Source organism: Nematolebias whitei, chromosome 9 (assembly GCF_014905685.2).
Source record: "Nematolebias whitei isolate Nwh7 chromosome 9, NemWhi1, whole genome shotgun sequence".
Classification (NCBI taxonomy): Eukaryota; Metazoa; Chordata; class Actinopteri; order Cyprinodontiformes; family Rivulidae; genus Nematolebias; species Nematolebias whitei.
Genome location: NC_056506.1, coordinates 46,902,357 through 46,924,304, shown reverse-complemented (window position 1 = coordinate 46,924,304; position 21,948 = coordinate 46,902,357). Strand labels below are relative to the sequence as shown.

Below are 21,948 nucleotides of genomic sequence, written 5' to 3'. Positions count from 1 at the left end.
TCTGAGAGAGAAAAGAACTGCTATCTCAAACACGTGGCTCATGGGCAGTTAACATTCACAGCTGTAGTAGTTAAAAACATCCATAAACTTTGACCAGAATTCCTTGACAATAATCGTTTATTGAGGAGCATATAATGTGCCGTTACAGCACTTAAGTTGTTACATTTGTAGTTCTAGAAGAAAAAGAGCAGGGACTGTGATTTGAAGTATCAAACTGTTAAAGTTCTGTTTGGTGATTTAAAAGCAATAATGTATTCAGTTACCCAGAGAAAAGAGACTTTAACAACATACAACAGCAAAAACTGTTCCACTGCAGTCTTTATGGATATATTTACCAGCAGACACTTTGACTTTAAAGACCAACACGAGTGTTTTAACCAAGGCTTCATTCCAGTTCTGCAGCAGTTCATGGCGGTTCTGTCAAAATGCTAAAGAGCAGAACTTCTAGATGGAGCGCAGCTCTCATGAATACACTTGTGCTTTCCCTGCTCTTTCAAATCAAAACGTTTAATTGCTGTTGAATGGGACTCTTGTTTGCATAGATTTCATGCAGGTATGATACAGATGGTTAGAAACTTAGCTTAAATGTATTTTTATTTTCCCTCAGGATCCAAGCCAAGACCAGGGAGCTGAGGGAGCGTCAAGCCCGGGAACGGGACTATGCTGAGATTCTGGACATTAGTCGCACGTCGGAGAGATCCTCTGAAGAGGACCACCTCTACTCTGGCATGAGCCCCCTAAACAGCTCTGTGGACTATGGCCACAGCCGACCACACAGCCCCCGGGACGATTACCCCCACATCCATCACCAGCACCAGCACTCCGACAGCCTCTATACCCAAATCAGCAAGGCTCGCAACGATCGACCTCCATCCACAGACAGGTAAGGTGGCATTTGAAACTTGTCCTTCCTGCGTAGTTTCCTACACCTTGGTGACATGAGTCAGCGACTGGCATCAGATTTATATTTTCTGCTTTTTGGATCAAGCTTTGGGGCTATATTGTCTTTAGGCCCTTCACGATAACAAATTTTGCTGGGTGATTAATTATGTCAGAAATTATTGCGATAAACGATAATATTGTTTGAAATTTGACAATAATTCATCATTGTTTTCAAATTTAAGAAGAAATGTTGGTTAATTTGTTTTGAGTGTGGTACCTTTTTATCACCACTGGATGGACAGTTTGAACCGAAGGATGGATAGTGAGGGAGCGAGCAGCGTGTCTCTTTAAGAAAAATGGGAGGGAGGCCCCTTGACGTGACATGGGCTGTCTGTCTTTGATTCTCAAAATGGTGGACGCTCAGTGTAGTTTGAGCTCTTTATTCTAGCATCTTTCACACAAAGCTTTTAATAAAAAAAATCAGTAAACAAGTTCTCAGCTTCTTTTTTCGGAGAAAAACAACTTTTTACACAAAGGCACGGGTTTCAACTGTGAATTTTTGGAGCTTTGTTACAAGACGGAGGTTTTTCCCGAAGTTGACCTGTTAGCTTAGCTCGTAGCTTAGCTGCTTTTAACGATCCAAAAACGCTATTTTGGTCGGTTAAAACGGATTTTAAAGAGAGAGGGAGGGGTCAGTGAAGAAAGGGAGGGGTCAGTGAAGAAAGGGAGGGATCAGTGAAGAAAGGGAGGGATCAGTGAAGAAAGGGAGGGATCAGTGAAGAAAGGGAGGGATCAGTGAAGAAAGAGAGGGATCAGTGAAGAGCACCGGAGTTGATCCTTTTGTCATCCAGTGTCTTCAGTAGAAAGAGAGACACAAAGAAACGATAAAGCCGATAAATGAAAATGAGGTCGATCATTTTCTTTTATCATGCGCTTAATTGATGTATTGCTTATCGTGACAGGCCTAATTGTCTTCTTTCTTTTGTTTTACGGAAAAATAACTCTACAGCTGCCAATCACAGCTCATCAACCTGAAACTTAAAGCACACCTCGGTCTCGGGGTTTAACTAAAAGGTCTGTCCAGGCTGGACCAACCACTAAGCAGCATTTTTGCTTTTTTTTTTTTTTTTTTGGCTATCGCACCTGGAGAAGAAAATAATCACAGCAACAGAAGGCAGGCGGTAAATGTCAACTGTGAGACGCCACACGCCACTCTCAGGGGGATTTACTCAGGGGAAGAAACGGGTGAATGGAGACCTTTTGAATATCTGTCTCCCGTGACCTTTCTACCTCTTTCTTTTCGTCTTCTGCTCCCTTGTTGATTTCACCTCAGTGCAACCTTTTAACTTTGCTGCATTCCCTTCACTTTCTTCATCTTCGCAGGTTCATTTTGACCTGAACTGCTGGCAGCTTTATAAACACTCCGTCACCGGTTGAATGACAGCTGCCAGTCATCTCATTATAATCCCCCCGCTGTGGCAGAAAATTCATCTTTTGCCTTCGTATTCAGCAGTGTGGCTCTGTGAGGTTTCCTGATCAGTAATAAAGGAAAAGCTGGCCGAGTGGACGCCGGAAGGTTCTGCATCTCATCTGCAGCAGCAGTTCTCTGCACTGCACTGCACTGCAGGCCTGAGCCGGGCCCTCCTCCAATCAATGGATGGAGAGATGCATCGCCCTGAGATGGGTTTGGGGGAACTTGAAACCAATCGAGTGGAGCCTGCAGGGCAGCAGAAGTGCAGAGGAGCAGATGCAGCACTGAATGAACGGGTTTCGTGTTTTTAACGTGTCTCCAAATGGCCTCAGGCGGTCTGCGCTAAGTTAAAAAGTGCTGTAGCTCATATTGATTCATAATTTATTGTGCTGCTGCACTTTGACACGCCGGTGCACAACACAAGATAATATACGAGCATTACAGACGGGGAGTCTTATTTAATTAGGCGACAGAATTCGTTTATAAGCCCGAGCACAGACTCTGATCAACATCCTATTAAAATTTTTATCCTTTTCACTTATTTACCATTGAATTAACCCCCCCACCCCCCACTACTTAATAGAAATTCTTTTCAGCTTCAAGTCACTTTGAGGTGAATGCGCTGAAATGTTCCACAGCGATAACAAGCCAATGAAAGAGCACTACAAGTTTTTGTCTTTTAATATTTCAAGCCACTGATCAAGTAGAAATCTGTTTACTAATTCTAGCTGCTCAAAAATTATAATTTGCTCACTTTTGTTCCCCGTTTTGTATCGTTTAAATTTGGAATTCATATCTTTTAAAGGCAAGAAGCCAAAATAACAGAATGATTGAGGCCTTTGGAGCATTTTTTTTTTATTGGTTTGAAGTGTCAGTTTGGAGAAAAGTTGCTTGTAGCAACAAAACTGAAGAATAAAACAACCCTTTTTAACACTGAGTTAAGCTAATTTTGACCTACATGCTTATAATTTATTAGAATAATGGTCAAGTCTTTTTTGAAAATAAGATTTTTATTCTTATTGAGACTTTTACCTGAATACATACAGAATATCTACTGTTTACTTTTAACTGTACTCACTGCAGTGTCCTAAAGACTGCTAATAATCTGCACATTTATTTCTTAACTTTAAATTAATGGCGATTGTGTCTTGGTGCAAAGTTTTTAGGGAAAACTTAAGAACGGCTGGCAACGACCCCGTGTGTTTTTTTTTCCAATGGAAACAACCGACATGACTGAAAATAGAAAGTGTGCAGAGTAAAGTTATTTGTTTACGTTGAGTGCGTACCTGCATTTCAGAACTGCATAGCAATATATCTGGAGAGCCACTGAACTAAAGTCTGTCAAACTGCAACGTTTGATATACTTTAAGATCAAAGGTTTCATGTTTGATTTAATAGTTCTCAAAGAGTACTTTAATCTGTTTTGTATTGCCAGCTGTTATAATTATTTAATATTAAGAGAATTTTTCCAAGTTGAGCAACAAAAAGTCACTTCATCCTGAAGCTTATTAAAACTTCCTTCAGGTTAATAAACCTTGGCGTTATAGCTTATAAAGGAAATGCTTCAGTTTATTTTATAGTTTTATTTTTACTTCATTTGAGTTATTTACTCTTTGTATGTAAACATAGCTTAGGTGTAGTATTTAATAAAAACATATACCTTATTTTTTGCTGTATAATTTGCACCTTTTTGCTTAAATGTGCAAGTCCTGCGATTTATACACCAAAACAACAAATACATGATTTTTCTCATATTTATAACCCAACTTTGACTGAGATCTGACGATTTCATTCATTCTGACATGGAAAATATTGAACACTACCATTTTCAGCCTCTAGAGGACCTCCGAGCAATATGGAAAGCCAAGTGTCTCATTAATAGGTAAAAGTGGCTATTAATGAGACGGTTGGCTTGCCATACCAAGTCACCTTCGTTTCGCCCCAGAACTCCTGGAACAAACGTCAAATCAGCTGCATTTCGCCGCAGCGCCCAGTTGAACTGCAGCTGATTTGACCATTAAAGTGCATTTATTGAGGAAAAGTTCAACTGAGACACACCTTTACTGTAATTTTGAGCAAAAAAATAATTGTTTTTAAGTGTTAATCCTGTTAAATTCTTGTTAAAGTCCTCCCGTGCACGCTCCTGCGGCCGCCATTTGGCAGCCAATCAACTTTTGGCACCCAATCAACTTTTGGCACAACACCGGCCCACGTTTCCAGGTGGTTAATGCGTATTAGATGCGACTTATACGGCGAAGCGACATATTTGTTTTTTTCCACTTTATTAGACACTTTGGACTGATATGACTTACATGGCGGTGCGACGTGTATGGCAAGTACGGTAATCGTAATCGTTAAGAATTTCATTTACATTTCAATTTTGCAAAAAGATGTTTTGATTTGACTTTTTATTCGAGGGCCTCGACTCTTCAGTGATCTAATTTAACACAGGTTTTGTCAATTAATGTTGTTTGTGTTACTGGAACAACCTTTACACATTCCTCCATGTAGCTTTATCCTATTCTTTATTTAAAAAATTCACATTTTCTTTCCAAAAATGTTTAAAAAGTTTGATGGTTACAGCAGACTAAGAATATTTTCTTTGCACAGTAAATGATGACATCAGTTTATTTGTTGGCTCATTGCAGTAGAAAGTTGCAAACCTGAAACATCCCAACTGAAGCTGCATGAATTCTTAACGTAACTGTTGCCCTGCAGCCTTTTCTCTTCCATTCCTGATGTTTTTACGACATTATTATTTTATATAATTTTGTCCTAACACAGAAATTGTGTTCAATATCATATTATTTTTCTTCTCTGTTAATGTTAGACTCAGGTCTCGATTTAGTTTGCCTCCAGCTCAAAATGCGTTCACGTCTTTCCCAGCCTGAATAATTCATTTGTCTGTAAACCTCATGTGATTCTGGCCACAGCCTCGTACTGTGAAAATAGTAACACACACCCAGCTGCCCTCAGCTCTTACTTTTATTACAGCAGCGAAACATACTCTTTACAATATTAGGTTTTGTTTCTAAATCCCCCAAACTTAAGAAAAATAGACGTTCAAGAACCAGGAAGCTTGTTTCCCGTTTCCTGTCTGCCCTCTGCTGAACAGGAAGTGAATTGGAGCTCATCTTGGTAAAAGTCTCAGCTAAGTGTTTGTTTTACTTGGAAGTGAATGGCAACGTGAACTGATATCAGAGTTTGACTGCAGAGATTTCATCAAAGTAATAACATGTCTGCAGAGGCTGAGAGTGAAGGAAAATGTTATTTTTCCTCCCACGCTAACATTTCTCAGAATGACAGGCACGCTGTAATTAGCCAGAATAAAAGCTTGTTTCACATTTCTTCTGGGCCGGCGGGGATCTCTGCTCCGCGCACAGTGCTGCTGTTTTGGATTTAATGTTGAAATCAAGCGGAGACACAGATTAATCTCTGACCATCTCTGGTACCGTTCGGCCGTTCTACGCTCTGAATCGAGCTCGATGTGGATTTGAAACTGCCAGACTGCCGCGTTCGTGTTTGTGTGCTCCTTTTGTTGCTGCCGTCGCATTGTGACTATCACAAGATTATGACTCAGACTGAGACTGATGGGGTCAAAGCCTTCACACACATTTATCTCCACCTCGCTGCTGACTGAAGATAATTGTATTCATTCTCATGCATTTAAACAAGATTACTCCGAGTGTCAGCCTGCACACACACAACACAACTCAGGAAAAACAACTGATAGTGACCTGAACGTGAAAATGCACGCCTGAACACGGCTAATGTGTGCAGTGCTGTGCAAGTCTTGAGTCGTCCCTCGTTTATTTATATTTAGTTTCCTAAGATCCAATCTTGTGGATCTTGATCAGAAGTTCTTCAGGCTTTCTGAAGGCCTTCCAGAATTTTTCTTTAAGTGGCTATTTTAAGAGGAATGCTTGTTAATTAAGTTTACTCTGATCTATGAAGCACTCCGGCATAAAAAGACTCCAAAACTCAAAGGATGAGCCAGTGTTGTGTTGAGACATAACTGACAAATGAGCCAGTTTTAAATTGGATTTGAAAATGGGATTAAATTGGGTTTGAAGTCCAACAGGACTGTCAGACAGAGGATGATCTACAGATCATTATCAATGAACTCATGTGCAGCCACTGCTTCAGCTCAAAACACGCCGTAAAGGAAGTTCTTCTTCTTCTTTGGTGTTTTACGGCAGGTTGCATCCACTTTGTTGCATCACCGCTTCCTTGAGACTGAACCCCATGCCTACGTTTCCATAAAGGAAGTTCTGCGTTCGATTACTCCGTGGCGTTCTCAAGTACCCGGATGTGTGACACAAAAAACTGAATTTTGGAATTGAAATTGAGTTATAGAACTGAAAATGAAAGTACCGTACTTGCCGTCGTACAATTGCACCGCCGTATAAGTTGCATCAGTCCAAAAATGTTTAATAAAGTAAAAAAAAAACATAAATGCGTCACTTCACCGTATGAGTTATTATGCGACACTGCTGACAACCCGGAAATGTGGGCCGGTGCTGTGCCAAAAAATCGATTGGTATCCAAATGGCGGGAGCGTGCACGGGAGGACTTTAACAAGAATTTAACAAGATTAACACTTAAAAACAATTATTTGCTTGCTCAAAATTAATATAAAGATGTGTCTCAGTCTAACTTTTCCTTAATAAATGCACTTTAACGGTCAGATCAGCTGAATTTCGCCTGGGTGGCGCAGTGAAATGCAGCTGATTTGACGTTTGCTCCAGGAGTTCCGGAGCGAGACGAAGATGGCTCTGTATGGCAAGCCAAATGTCTCATTAATAGCCACTTTTACCTATTAATGAGACACTTGGCTTGCCATATTAGTCAAGGGCCCTCTAGTGGCTGAAAATGGTAGTGTTTAATATCTTCCATGTCAGAATGAATGAAATCGTCAGATCTCAGTCAAAAATTGGGTTAAAAATATGGGAAAACATAAATAAGTCGCTTCGCTGTATAAGTCGCAGGCATGCTAATTTATGCAAAACATTGTGACTTATACAGCGAAAAGTACGGTAGTCAAACCTAATTTTCAGTTCAATGAAATTCAGTTTCAAACCATTTGCTTAAGTTTCAATTTAGTGAAATTCGTTTTCAAACCAGTGGATTTAATTTCAAATTATGCAAATACAGATTCAGTCTGAGCGATTCACAGTCGGTTTCTGATGGCACAAGTTTCTGCTCGTACGCTCACAGCTGAGCTGAACTTTTTCAATCATGCTGCATTTACCAATATTTACTTTTCTTGTGTTTTCAGTCCGCTGAGCTCCTTAGCTTATGCTTTAAAATGGTTAATTGTGCAGGGATTATATGCACTCATGTGCTTTAAATCAGCTGCTTTGTTTCTTAATTAATTTATGGTTGATTGTTTATTAGAATATTAAATTGTAATGACAATGTAAGAAAAAAAAAACACTTTTTGTGTTGCCCTCACAAATTCATGTTCCTACTTCCTGTCGTTCTTATCGTCGGCTCAGGCATCTTAATCTTTCTGCAGCTCGTCCTCAAAACTTGTCCTGGTCAGGAGGAAATTTGTCTCTAACCTTTGCACCGAACACGACAACCTAATGAGAAAAGCAGAATTTGTGTCTCAGTTCCTGTCGGAGTCATAAAATGTGCAATTGCCTTTCTTGGGACCGCTGCGCCGCAGCTGTAAAAATATCCCGTGGAATCCATCTTTAATTGTCCCTTCTTCCTTTAGACGCCGTGCCGTCACAAATTTCAATTTAACAGCAGCGGTTTAAAAACAAAAACAACCCGGGAGTCTGGAGACGAGCTTCATATGAGCCTCTGGGAACACTTTGTCGTTTCCTTTTGCTTTATGGAGCATGACCATGAAAGTCAGTGGACTACAACAAACCTGGAACAATATTTAGCTCGTCCGTCTGTTCTGTCACATTTAACTTTCAGCTTGTGAGATCCGTCCAAAACACACTAAAAACTGCTTTTATAACTCAATGTCTGGGTTTATAAGTTGGGTTTATTTGACAAAATAATACAAGGCAAAGTTTGACCCGGTGGTTGGAGCCCGGTCACTCCACATTTGAAGCCTGAAGCTGACTGGACCTCTGCTTAAAACGTTAAAACAGCTTGTAAGAAGATGTTTAACCTGTTGGCTTGGTTGATAACTTTAGTTTGCACTAACCAGTAAGTTTAAGTTCCCAATAAAGCATTTTTTGGTGCTAGCCCCTGATGCTACTAGCAGTTAGCGCCGGCTAGCTAGCACCAACTCAAGTATTCCAAATTTTAGTTTATTCTTCTTTCCTCAACGTATTAGAAGCTCTACTTCAACAAATGTGTCATTTAAACCTCATGTATGAGTCATAAACTAGTGTGCTGAGTTAAACTGGTGCACGTTGTTGTCCCAGTCCAAATTTGACCTGGCACTGGGTGACTGTGGGAGTGGTGGTGCAGAGATTAGAGAAAGTGAGCCTGCGAGCAGAAGGTTGCCAGTTCAACTCCTCCGATCGAAAACATCAAAATGTTGGTGGGAAATGTGAAACGCCCACACCTGCCTCCACCCTCATTTACCCCACTCTGGGCCCTTGAGCAAGGCTCTTAACCCCCACCATCAGCTCCTCTGGGCGCCCTAGATGAAAGCGCTCTGCTCCACTCAGAGGGCTGTGGTGGCTCGGTGGTCTGTGGTTGTGTCAGGAAGGACATCCGGCGTAAAAACAATCGCCACGTCTTTGTGCGAGTTAGTTCACTGAGGTGAGCCCTGAAGAAGGAGCAGCCGAAAGAAGAAAAATGGGTGACTCGGTATTTGTTACGTGACAGTTTTAATGTGCAGAATTGTTTAAAAAATGCAGGTTTCAACAAAAACTTTAAAATGCATCAGAATGCTTTATTTTATTTTTTAACACAAGGTTTTAGTTGTGTTGTCGTGTTCGCTTGCGTAGGTGTTTGTGTTTTAAAAAGTTAGAAACCGTCTTTTTTTTTAGGTACTTCTGTTTCGGCTGCTGTTCAAATTGCAACTCTTACAAAATATTTTTATCATCCAGAACTTGACATCTTTTATCTTTTTGTTTTATATGTTTTGTATCCATTACAGCTAAAAGCAATCATTCTCATTTTTGTACATTTTAAGTATTATAATACAGTAGTTCCTCGTTTATCGTGGGGGTCCGTACCCTGAAGCCCCACGATAAGTGAAAAACCGCAAAGTAGGAATAGTAGTACAAGTAGTAAGTAGTAGTTTATTTTAGCATTTTAAACCCTTTCACGCTCTGCAATATTCTAAACAATGTTTCTAAACTCTAAACGCCCTAAAAAAGCACAGAATGTCATGATTTCAGCTCCCTGCCTCGGCTGCTCTTGGCCACGCCCACTCCTCCGCTCGGTACGGAGATCAGCTGCAGGAGGAAGCTTTTCCTACACTGTGGGCTGCACAAAGGTGCAGCAGGTGCTACATCGTTTAAAATAATTTATTTTAAATAAAAAGTCAATGCCGATCGTGCAGCTCATCCATCAGCCAATTGTGTGTCATGTCCACTCTTATTTTGAAAAATCGCAAAAGAGCAGTCCACGAAAAACGAACCGCGAATTATCGAGGGACTGCTGTAGTCTGAGTTTTGTATATATTAAGAGTATTAATCACCTCTCCCCAAAGGGTGCGTTTGGGTGTGTCTGTTATCAAAATATCTGTGTAACCGCTTAATGCATTTTAATGAAACTTCTAATAAGGAATTAGTGGATGAACGTCTACGTCTGATTATATTCTGGAGTCCAGATGATTAAAGATGGCTGCCACAGCCAACTGAAATTAAAAACTTGTGACTTTAACTCAGACATTTGTAAGATATTGAGCTAAAATTTGATGTGGTAGTAGCTGACGGTCATTCCCAACACTTGTTCTGATAGTAACATCTCGTCGTATGGCACGACTTTGCAACGTCAACATTTCTCAACATGACATCGATTATCGAAGTCCGTGGATTTTAAGTTTTCTAATGAAAACCTAAAACTTTGACTGGAAAAAACAAAACAATGTTTTCCTTAGAATAAATGTTTAGTCAGCTAATTAACCCCACGTGGTTCTTCTCTCTTTAGTGTCTTTAATTAGCTGACTTCTTTAAATGCATCGTGCGTCCAGGAGGTTCTTCAGCAGCTTCACCGGCCTTCAACATTCGCTGCATCACCCTCCATCGCTGCTGTTCGAGCACTAAAAGAGCCAAGTGAATTAGCCGCTATTGTTTTATTCCCCTCCCATTTGTGCTGCAGCACTGAATGCCGGAAATGCTCGGGGGGATTTCGGCGTGATTTGATTCTCCGCGTTTCCCGAGGAGGCAGCGCTCTTATTGAATCGGCTCCATTACATTTCATCTCCACCGGGGGAATAAGGAGCCTTGGAGGGGGCGAAGGAGGCTGTGTTGTATCACAAACACAGCAGAAACAGCGACGCTGGCAAACAAACAGAGAGCAGCCTCCTGCTTTTCACACACTGATAAGATAGAAAATGCGCACGCCGCCCGGTGCATTCGTTTCATCTGCACGCATCCTGCATGATCTCACCGTGTTGGTGTTTGTAACGTCCTCTGCTGTTGAAATGCACGCTTCTGTTTTGTTCGTGTGCTCATATGCCTGAGCTGGAAACGTGGAGGAGTGAGGGTGACAAATCCGAGGTGTGTAGGAGTCAGACGTAGAGAATGACGACAGGTAGCCTGCAGTCAATATTGAGTTTTTGCTGTGAATAAGACTTTGCAGCGTTGATGGGAAAAATGAAATCAGGCCTGAATGAACCGTGCATGACAACTCATGTCCTTCCCAGAAACACGCTGCACTCTTATAAGAAGCAGCTAAAGGTCTCTTGCTTTGCAGCAGTTCTATAAAAAGGTACATCTTATTAGAAATATCTGACAACTTGGAACGAGAGCTGTAATAATCTCCTTTTGACTCATTGCCTCATTATTGAAGTCAACAACCAGGTAATCCCTGCATCGGATTAAAAAAAGAGCTTCAAGAAAGCACATGTGCATAACTTTTAATCATCAAATAATTTAGACGTTTGTTCATTCTTTGTATTTATTGCTCAGTGTCTACCGTCATTTCTGGACTATTGAGCGTAACTGAATATAAGCCACGCCCACTAAATAAAAATAAATAGGGATGCACGATATTGGATTTTTGGCCAATATCCGATATGTTAAAACTTAGTTGTCCGATAACCGATACCAATATTTTAATATACGTTCCTTTGTCAGAACATAACCCTCTTATTTAGACTCATTTGCTACAAAAATTTTGTAAACGGCTGGAAGAGCTGGTGACATAAATTCAGTAACAGCCATTTGATATTCATAGCACTTTAACTTATATTAAGCTAAACGTTTTAAATGTTATTTATTAGCATTAGTCACCTGCAATGCTGTCTTACTTGTGGAGGCTTGTTCCAGGTTCCTATAGCTGCAGTGAGGGATCCTCTGCACTCCTGTGCATGCTTCTCAATGACGTCGGGAATGACGGCTCGTAACTCAAGTAAGGCTACGTCGGAAAAATATCTCCGACTGGGGACGATGTCGCGAGGCTCAGCGTAGTCCATAAATCTTCGGAATCCGACATCCTTAACGAAAAAAAAACCTTCCTCACCGCCGACGTTTTGACTTCTTCCTCTCCGCCGTGATCAGATCAGGTGGCGCACGTGTCGTCATCACGTTGTGCACCACAGTGTGGCGCTGCAGGCGTCCTCGTCACTGGGCTGTCGAACAGAAACTGCGTCTTTTATATCGGTGAGTTATTTTGATGGAATGGTCGATGCCCGATATTTAACTTTATCGCTAATATCAACCGATACCATGCCGATAATATTGTGCATCCCTAAAAATAAATACATAGTTTATATATATAGGCCAAACTTGTATATAAGCCACGTGTGTCCACGTTGTAATATGAGATATTTACATAGAAAGATTTTTTAAAACTTTAATTAAATATGTACACTATTTAATTGTTTTTTTTTTCTGAACAGTGCCGGTAAGGCTGGTTAAAAAAATAAATAAATAAAAATACAGTAGCCTACCAGGAAGTCACTGATCTCTCAATTCACCTTCCTCCTGCACTTGGCCCATGAGCTTGTGCTGTCCTCTTCATCACATCCCCCCCTCCCTGGGGGCACAAGAGGGAGGAGAGAAAAAGAAACCAAGTTTCATTGGTCAGATTTTTATTTTATTTGTTTACCTTTATTGAATCACGAGGACCCACCCCCCAAGAGAGACGTGTATTGGGCAGCTGTGTGTGTGCCCGGGTGCGACCTGGTTAGCCCATCAAAAAATAAATAAATAAATTAGCAGCAGAACTGTATAAGCCAAAGCTTGTTATTATTATTTATTATTATTATTATTTAATTATTTCTATAGCACTTTACACAACCATGGTGATGGTGACCAAAGTGCTTAACAAAAAACGGTACTTAAAATGACAATCGGTTAAAAGCAAGAAAACACAACATAATAGCACAAATAAAACCAGAAATGTCACCACATATTTACGTACTAAAAGCTTGTTGGAATAAAAAAGTCTTAAGCTTTGAAGCTTGTGATCAAAGTAGCAGCTTATAGTCCAGAATTACGTAATTACAATATCGGTATCGGTGCAGTTATATAAAATAAAAATAAACTTCTGGATCGGGTATCGTGACAATGTGGCCGATCCATGACTGGGCGGATCTATTCACTCTATTTCTTTGCTTTGTGCTCTGAGTGACGTCACGTTCTAGCGAACTCGCCGCACAGATTGTTTTCAAAATGGAGCGAGCGAAAGGATCAGCCATCTGGAACTATTTCACGCGACCTCAGCCGACACATTCGACAGCTGCGTGCAATACGTGCGCAGCGACAAATGTTTTAAGTTAATTCAGCACTGGGTTTGTAAGTTCAATCATCCAGGTAGACGACAACAAAAATGGCTAAATCATGTCATCTGGACAACGTTTCTTTCCTGTATCGGATCGGTATCGGATCGGCATCAACCGATGCTAAACCTCAAGTATCAGAAGTGAAAAAAGTGGATTGGTGCATCCCTGTACGGTAAAAGCTCTGACTTCAGTAGGTCGTTGTTTTATCCTCAGACGTTGACCTCATTGAAGAAATCCAACAAAAATTTATATTAAATCATTCTGTTTGTTTCCAATAAATGGTCATTTGTTTATGGGTTATTGATATTTTATGGTTCTCATTAATAGCCACACACTTTTGCATCTACATGAAGTCATCAGGTGTTATCACCAGTTCAGTGTCCAGCTGAGCATCCTTTAATCACGACTGCTTCAAAATGTTTCTGTAAATCAAACGGGTCCTCATTCCACGAATGCCTCTCAGGATCCCCAGATGGTGCCTGATGTACACTTGGATTATCAGTTGTCGGCTCACAACAAAAAACTTAACGTTTTAAGAACCTAATTGTACACATAAATTTAATAATTTCTCAACCCAATGCAAAACGATGCATATTTCGCTCTGAGTCGATCCCATCGTGCCCCACGATCCGTTTGGAATCGGACGCCTTCCCACGTTTGTCCCACACATCTGACCCAGGCGTGAGTCCTAATCTGTTCATCATCTGTGTTTTCACAATAGTTTGACCGTTTACCATAAGTTTACATCGTATTTATACCTTCGCAGTGGGTATTTCTCCTTCTTTGGTTTAAATATTCATTTGAAGAGGTGCTTCTTTTAGTCACGGATCAGTTGAAGCTGAAAAGCAGCCAGACTAACCCGGAGCTCACAGCTGTGACTTCCCCTCTTCAGCAGCGTTAAAGCGAGTCGGGTCACATCTTCCTGCGCCTCAGCTGCTGCACTGTCTGCCACGTAAGGTGCCAACAGAGTCTCCATAAAAATGTTGGCTTCCTCTGCCGTGTGGAGTATGGATGTGTGTTCTCACCACTTACTGAGCAGAGCAGGATGTCTTACTGCAGCCGGGGACGTCAGGGGTCGTCTCGACTGCCTGAAACTGTCTCAGAGGAATTAGAAATGAAGCCTTGAGATCCTTCAGATGAAAACGGGGCATGGTTTTGGTTATTCACCTTCGCTACACAGATAAAATTCAACTTTTTATATCATATGTCTGAACAAGTGAATGAAGGTGAGGCAAATATGCACTTGATGAGCAATTTATTTATAGTAACAACACATTTATGTCAACTTAATTTCTGTGTCTACGCTAGAAAATAGTCTTTCAAATCAAACTTCCACATCACAATTTTGTGTCTTCCACATAAAGACATTTAAAAAAGTATTTAATCGAACTTCACAGCCCTTCAAATTAATTAGACCTCTTTTTTGTTTTTAAATCATTGATGTCACGTTAGCAGCGTCCCAAAATAAAGGATTAGCTGTAAATAAAGAGCAGGTTCCTCTGATGTGTTTTGTTGACTAACACTGAGGAGGATTACGTCTCATATTTTAGTAATGACTGTTGAAGCTGGAGACTACAAACATTTTAATCGTGGCGTCGTGCTGTGATCTCACTAAAAATTACCACCCTCTGAGTCCTAATCAGACTCCGAGTTAGACGTTTGATCTGAGCTGCATGAATACGTTCAGTAATCCAAGATTATTGTTGTTCATCGCATCTGTGCAGAGACATTCAGAATTAACATGAAGCCCAAAGAGACGTGGAGATTTCTGTGGTGGAAAAGGTTTAAGTGATTTGCAGAAAACCCTAAGTTTTATGCTGTTTGAAATGTACGAGACCAATAATCATATAAATCATAGATTTATGCATTTTTCCTTCAAAGGTGATGCCCTGAGATTAGATAATATATGAACTAATAATTCATAATTCAACAAAGTTAAATCAGGTCCTCTGGACGGATTCTCTTTTGTTGAAACGTTTCGTCCTTCATCCAAAGGACTTCATCAGTCCGAGGAGCCACAACAAACTCAGTCCCGTAAGTGGCTTACTCGCATATTGAGCCAACCAGTTTTATGGAGCCATAAAACCATAACCATCAAACTGGTTGGCATGCATGCGCAAGGAATGCACCTGAGCCCTGCATCAGGGTTGCCAGATAAATTCAAAACGTCTTATTTACCCCCTCCTTTTTCTTTGTGCATGTGCAACAAACACAACACACACCTCATCTTAGAATATCTTTACTCAGCACATATGACAGTTTAGATCAAAATACTATCATTTTAAAGCCGCGGTACTATAGTTCATAATTTCTTATCTGGCAACCCGACTGACATGGAAACTACAGCGTTTTTGTGTAAACCGGCTCATTTTTTGTTTATTACCCCCAATAGACATTGAAAAACACAACGTTTCCAGAGGTTGTTCTCGTGTAATCAGGGCCTTAGATCACTTTGACTTGGTCATTTTAGCTCCATGCTGAAAAAGTCTGGGCACCCTAGTTTAGACCATTATGTCCGCTCTTTACTCAGAGCAAAGCAGATGAGTAGAAATTGAAACTCTGGATTCCGCTGTGTTTTTTTATGTCGTTAGTGACGACACAAATGTATCTCTTTTAGTCTAAGAAATCTTCCTTGAAGGGAGTACAGTACATTTCAATGCACTAAAACGTCTGAATTACAGTTTGTTCTCATTGAAAAAACATTTCTCCTGTTAAGTCTGTAACTTTATCCGAGTCCGTTCCTTTTGTGAGTAATGTTGCTCGAAGGCCGCAGACAGCATCGCGGGCCCTGTGGGACGCCGGAGGTATTCAGCGGAAAAACAAAAAGCAAAGTGTCATTAGTGTGGAAATATGTAGGGCACACACGGAGGGATTAGAGGAAGAACAAAGCTTCCAAATGATGAAGAACAGGGGCATGTTGTTGGTCTCAAATCGTGCATCTGTTTGTGTGAGTGTGGGACAGTTTGAGGTCCAGCTCTGCTCGTATTGACCTCGTCTGAGACCACCATGATGTCATTCCCTCTTACGCGGAGCCAGACTGACTGTCCGTCCAGTTAAAGACCCTCGGCTCGGCTGTAAAAAGCTCCAAAGGAACAAACGGCTAAATGTGGCGAAGGTCCGGTGGAACCAGCAGAAAGACCGAGGCTGATGAAGAGGAGGAGGAACTGTCTCATCTTACCTTCTCACCCATTCAAATCTGTTTATTCAGATGGATTTAAGAAAAACAATCCGTGGGTACAAACTGGTGTTGAAAGGAAATTTTAGGTTTTTATTTTTTTGTTTGTTTTTGTTTCCGTGGAACTGAGATTTGTTCTTCATGACCTGCAGCACTGATAACAGCTCAAAAATTTAAAATATAAACGTAAAATCTAAATTTTAAAAAATCATTCTAACTAATAATTTTGCAGACAAACAAAAACAAATGGATGTTGTTTTTTTTTAATACCTATGTAAGCTTGAATAATTTAGCAAAACAACTTAGTCTTTTGTAAAATATGTATATATTTTTATGTTTTATTTAACTTAATTTTCCGTTTTCTTATTTGGTTTTGACTTTCTGGTTTTCTAAAAGTCCATCATGGGGCAGCTGTTGAAATACATTTTTTACTTTATATATTTATGTCTGTCTCTAATAAATAAACCAGAAAAACAAATGCATGAGCACAAGTAAGATTGTAAAAAAAATACAACTTCCAAAAAAATATTAAAATAAAAAAAAAAACAGCAAATTTTAAAAGGCTTGAAAAAAATTTTCCTTTTTGAAAATTTAAATTAAATTTTCCGCACTTTTTTCCTCTGTGCACTTTTATCTTCAAATAGTTTATAGCATTCTTCTGAAGAGGTCCTCCTTGTAGTATGATAGTTTATATAGCATAACGTTTTGTTTTCTAATAGTTTCTGTGTTAAAGAGGAAATAAAATCATTCAGACGAAAGTAAAAATTTAACTGTCGTTCCTGCTAAACTCACAAAGGACCTGGGAGCAGCGAGACGCCATTAACATCACGATGTCTTCAGAAAATCCACTTAAGGTTTTTAATATTCATCAGATTGGCCAACTTTCCTTAATAGCACTCTAAAAGAGCCAAACAGGAGCTGGGCTGACTCCCCCGGTATGCTGCACATTAGTGTGGTGGTAATGGTGCACGGTTGGACTCTACCCCCCGCTGGGAACGGGATTCAGCTCGTCACGGAGAGAGCAGCAGAACTCAGGGATGTAAAAGGGGAACGTTCACCCACTTGGGTTAAAGCAGCAGAGCAGCGTGCCGGGCGTAGCCCTGAAAAGGCCGCTGACCCACATTTTGCGTCACGAACAGCGTTTTACATCGCTCGGCATGTTTCGTGCGGTCGTGCATTGGTTAGCCGCGACTCCCCTGACACTGTGCCACTTTTATTAGTCTTCAAAGGGTGCACGAGTGTTTTCGATGGAAAGCTGTAGAGCAGAAGAGAAATCACCTACGTTCTATAAAGGCTGATCATTTTCACAGTATTTTAACTGCCTGATCAAACAAATATGTTTTTGATCTTTACTAACATCGTTATCTTTTAAAGATACTTCCCATACTTGATATTATGCTAAATCGTAAACGATCACTCGCTGCATCGAATTGCACAAATACTTTCCACTATCTGTTAGTGCTTATGGGCTATTCAACTGGTGGCCCGGGGGCCAAATCAGGCCCACGGGTGAACTCTCGTCGACCCACCGATGGGTTCTTTTTTTAAATAAAACTAGATTTTAAACCATAAAACAAACGTACTTAATGACAACTGCTGGTTGTCCGTCCCCTGTAACTGTGGCCCCCTGAGCAAATTATTTGAATGTCCCTGGATTAGAGTGTATTGGGGAAGACCCTCAGCTACTACCACACCAATTTTGAGCTTAATGTATACAAAATTGGCTAATTTATAAGCATTGTTATATTTGCTAAGATCAGGCAGTTGTGGCAGACTTCTTGAATTACATCGACTCAAAAGGTTAATCAGTTGTAGATGTGCATTTAATGATTAGTTTTTTTTATATGTTTTGGTAAAAACTGTCTTATTGGCCCTAAGATATTTTGCTAACAAGACGCCGTGTGCACACAGGCAATCATCAGTGGTTGATAAGAATGCACTTACTCTCTGTAATCGTGCAGTCTTGCAAAAGCATCCACTTATCTCACAAAAAACCTTGACTGAATCCCATTTCTTATTTTACTCCAGAAGATTTTGAGTATCCCTTAATGAAAAAAAACACACAAGTGTAGTTTAAAATATTTTACTACAAAATGGAGCACGTTTTGAAAATAAATCTGTATATCGCCAATCATCATCAAATCTTTTAATATAAACAAATGTAACATTAAAAAGCAGCAATTAAATCCAACTTTGTAAGACGCTAATTAAGGATAAACCTGCCCTTTGAACAGTAAACTGAGCCCTCTAGTTTTTTTCAGCACACCTTGTTCTACGGTAAACCTCCCCCACCATCCTCTAACTCATACCAATCCTGTCAGTTTTTAATGCACTCTTGCACACAATCACATTTAGTGCAGCTTATATAATCAAAGTTAAACTCCGTCTTTTTTCCAGATTGGACACTGAGAACCTTTAGAACCCTAACACAACTGTTGGACATCCAGGTGCACTACGTCGTTGTAACGCATCTACTGGTTTTCTTAATTACTGGATAGTTTAATTTCAAAGTCTATGTTCAAAGAAGAGCCCAACACCATACTGGATGCTATTGACCACAGAGACAAGTTGTAAGGGGTGGGGGGGCAAATTTGTATTTAAATCAGGAGCAAAACAAATAAATACAAATAATTGGTTGTGCAAACAAATCTGCAAGAAAAACCAACTTTGTTATAGGGCCTTTCAGTTTCAGAAAAAGAAACAAAGATGTTCAAAAGTTAGAATCCATAACTTTGCATGAGGTCCATAAGTTCCTACCAACTCAACAGACGTGGGGTGGTTCTTCACAAAAAGGTTCTTGTGTTGAGGGTTGCTCGCCATCAGAGATTCCACAGGAACATGAAATCATCCAAAAACAAAATCTGACCTTGGTTTCCAAAGTGTAAATGTGTCTAAAGCTTGTGTTCTGCTGGGCGTCGGGTGTGGTTGGTAGCGCTGAGCTAACACATTTAGCTTTATAACGCTGATTGTATGTAGAAGGGTTTGAAAGTCGTGACTTGCTGTCGCTCTTTATGTATTCTACAAGAGAGCACCAACATGCAATCTGGTAACCAGGTGCAGCTGCTGAGCTCTGGGTTACGTTAGAAGAAGCTGTAAGTCGGTTGTAAAGTAAAAGCAGCAGCGAGTGGTTTTAGTTTAATGGCGCGTACAGAACAGTTTGGTCATTAGACGTGAAGCACAGGGGCTTGATGGGAGTTGCAGCATCTTGCAACATGGTGCGTTCTACTCTTCTCCTCGCTCTCCTCATCCCTTGTTCTGCTGCATACCGCCCAGCATCACGAAACATTTAGTATTAATGTATTTACGCACCACTTTCTCTCCACTTGCAGACATTGCTTTTCTTGTTTCAGTTTCTTCTAATAGTGGAGCAGCAGAGGGGTGAAAAGGCACCGCGGGTCGTGGCTGTTAGCTTACCTGCGCACCATAGTTATCCCTCCACAACATTTAGATCTGGTGAAACAGGAGGGGAAGTCTCGTATTAGACCAAAGGGCGGTGTGGTTGTTTTATCAAACCGTACCCAGCATCCACTTTGACTCGCCTCTGGAAAGCCTGACTGGGTTTACCTCTGTGTGGTTTTAATCTTTGCGCTTCTTCTGCTGCTCGTCTCTTCGATTTCCAGCACGCCAGCTTCTCTTACATCCCTTCTTTCAACCAGACGTGTTCTTACAGCGCATAAAAATTACATCACAGCCCTCATCTTTAAATAGCCCACGACATTTATTGATGGGCTGAAGTGTGTCTTCTCTGCGCCGCTTCGGCCCGGGGCCTATTAAAGCAATTGAATCTTCTTTGCATTCTGTCTTTGAAGTGTTAGGAGGTTCGCAATGCCGTCCAGACTCTGGTTAATCATTAGTCAGGGCAAACATCTGTATGAAAACCACCGCTTTCATGGCAGCAGCAGGCGCAGTGCGGGGCGTCTGTTGAAACCTCGTAGAGAACGTCAGCTCTGGTGGCTGTGAGAACATGAGAAATGGAGGGAAACTCTGAAATATTTTCTTGTGTGTATTCCCCCCGGAGGTTTCAAACGTACCGCCGATGATTAGGAGTTTTCTTATGTCTGATGATGCGTCATGTCGAAGTTGTCGTCATGTTTCTCCCTCATTATGCTGCTCCTGATGTGAACTTCTACACAGAGTTGTGGTCCATGTTCACAGCTTTGGATACACATCCTGCCTGAGGGATTTTTTTTTTTATGTTCAGCTTCTGAACAAACCAGCGGAGCAGCAGCTCTCTTACACAGACCCCAGTTAGATACGTTCATGTGTTTGACTCTGTGTTATAGAGTTGCATTCAGGCCCAAAACATCCGACCCAACGAATTAACAGTAATTACAGGTCTGAAACCGAAAAAACCCGACATTTGTAATTAAGCTTTGACTGCTTATATAGTTATTAATGGTCGGCGGACATGCACGGCTAAGGGGGCAGAAGATCAGAGTTGAGGGGGTGTTTGTCCATTCATGGTCATCAAAGCCCATCAAATCCCTGCTTCGGCCTGCATTCTGCATTATTCAGACACAGACCATGCTCTGACATGTCGGATATTTTGGGATCTCACCTGTTTGGGTCGTCGGCCGCGCGCGTCCGTTGAGTGCAGCTGAATCTTTTTTTTAATTACACCACCACCTTCTAAAGGAAAGAACAAAGATGTCTCATTTGTTTGAATGTCTTTCTTTACTTTAACTGAAGCTGACACAATCAAAAGCCCGACACCGGCCCGGCCTGCACATTTTTATGACTCGGCCCGGCCCTAATCTGGGTTGCGCCGGGTTCGGGTTAGAAAAGCCAGCTCTAATGTGTTGTACTGTAATGTGTTAGCACTTTGAGATTTTTGTTAATGAAAAGTGTGTTACAAATTAAATTCATTATTATTGTTGTTGTCCAGTCCAATTCTGATTTTCGTAAAGTTCTCACTTTTCAATTCCAGCTTTATTTTCCCACAAGAACTATAACTGACTGGGACATATCCTCAATGTGGCGTGTCAGTGTTTCGTGAGGGACTGATTTGGGAGAAAGTTTTTACTTGAGACGGGCACATTAACGCCGCGGCTGTGGACAGACACTTTAACAAAGTCCCCAGTTGAAAATCATCTCCCAGTTTGGGCAATAAGCTCAGAAATCTCAAAGCTGGTCTGTGTTGTGCTGTCCTGGGCTGCCGAGGGCCGCGCCTCGTTGAGAATGAAGTTTAGCTAACAGGTCTGTGGTCTTGTTCTTTCAGGTATCATCTTTATATTGTGAAAAAGCTGGACGCTTCGTCTCGTAGTGACAACGAATATTGTACTCCTTTAGAACAGCAACAGACTGTTACTAATGATGATGATGATAATAATGAATTAATAATTAATGACTTTGTTGAAGCACTGGATGCTAAGGATTATTGTGCTGCACTTTTCTTAGAACTGTCCAAAGCTTTTGACACTGTGGATCATAACATCTTGTCATAAACTCTCAGAAATTGGTTTCTCAGAACACACCACTGGTTGGTTCTCTAACTATCTCTTTGACTGGAGGCAATGTGTTCAACATAATGGTACTTCCTCCAGTTATTTA

At 40.8% G+C, this 21,948-nt stretch overlaps 1 protein-coding gene across 3 annotated transcripts in view; it reads left to right on the top strand.

The window, feature by feature from the left end:
- The window catches only part of LOC119415252 (partitioning defective 3 homolog), a 369,801-nt gene that overhangs the window by 293,397 nt on the left and 54,456 nt on the right, over positions 1-21,948 (top strand). For all 3 annotated transcript variants that reach the window (XM_037682423.1, XM_037682421.1, XM_037682420.1), the window contains one exon: positions 608-883. In XM_037682423.1, the coding sequence (XP_037538351.1) occupies positions 608-883 (276 nt within the window). The remainder of the gene's footprint in view (positions 1-607; positions 884-21,948) is intronic.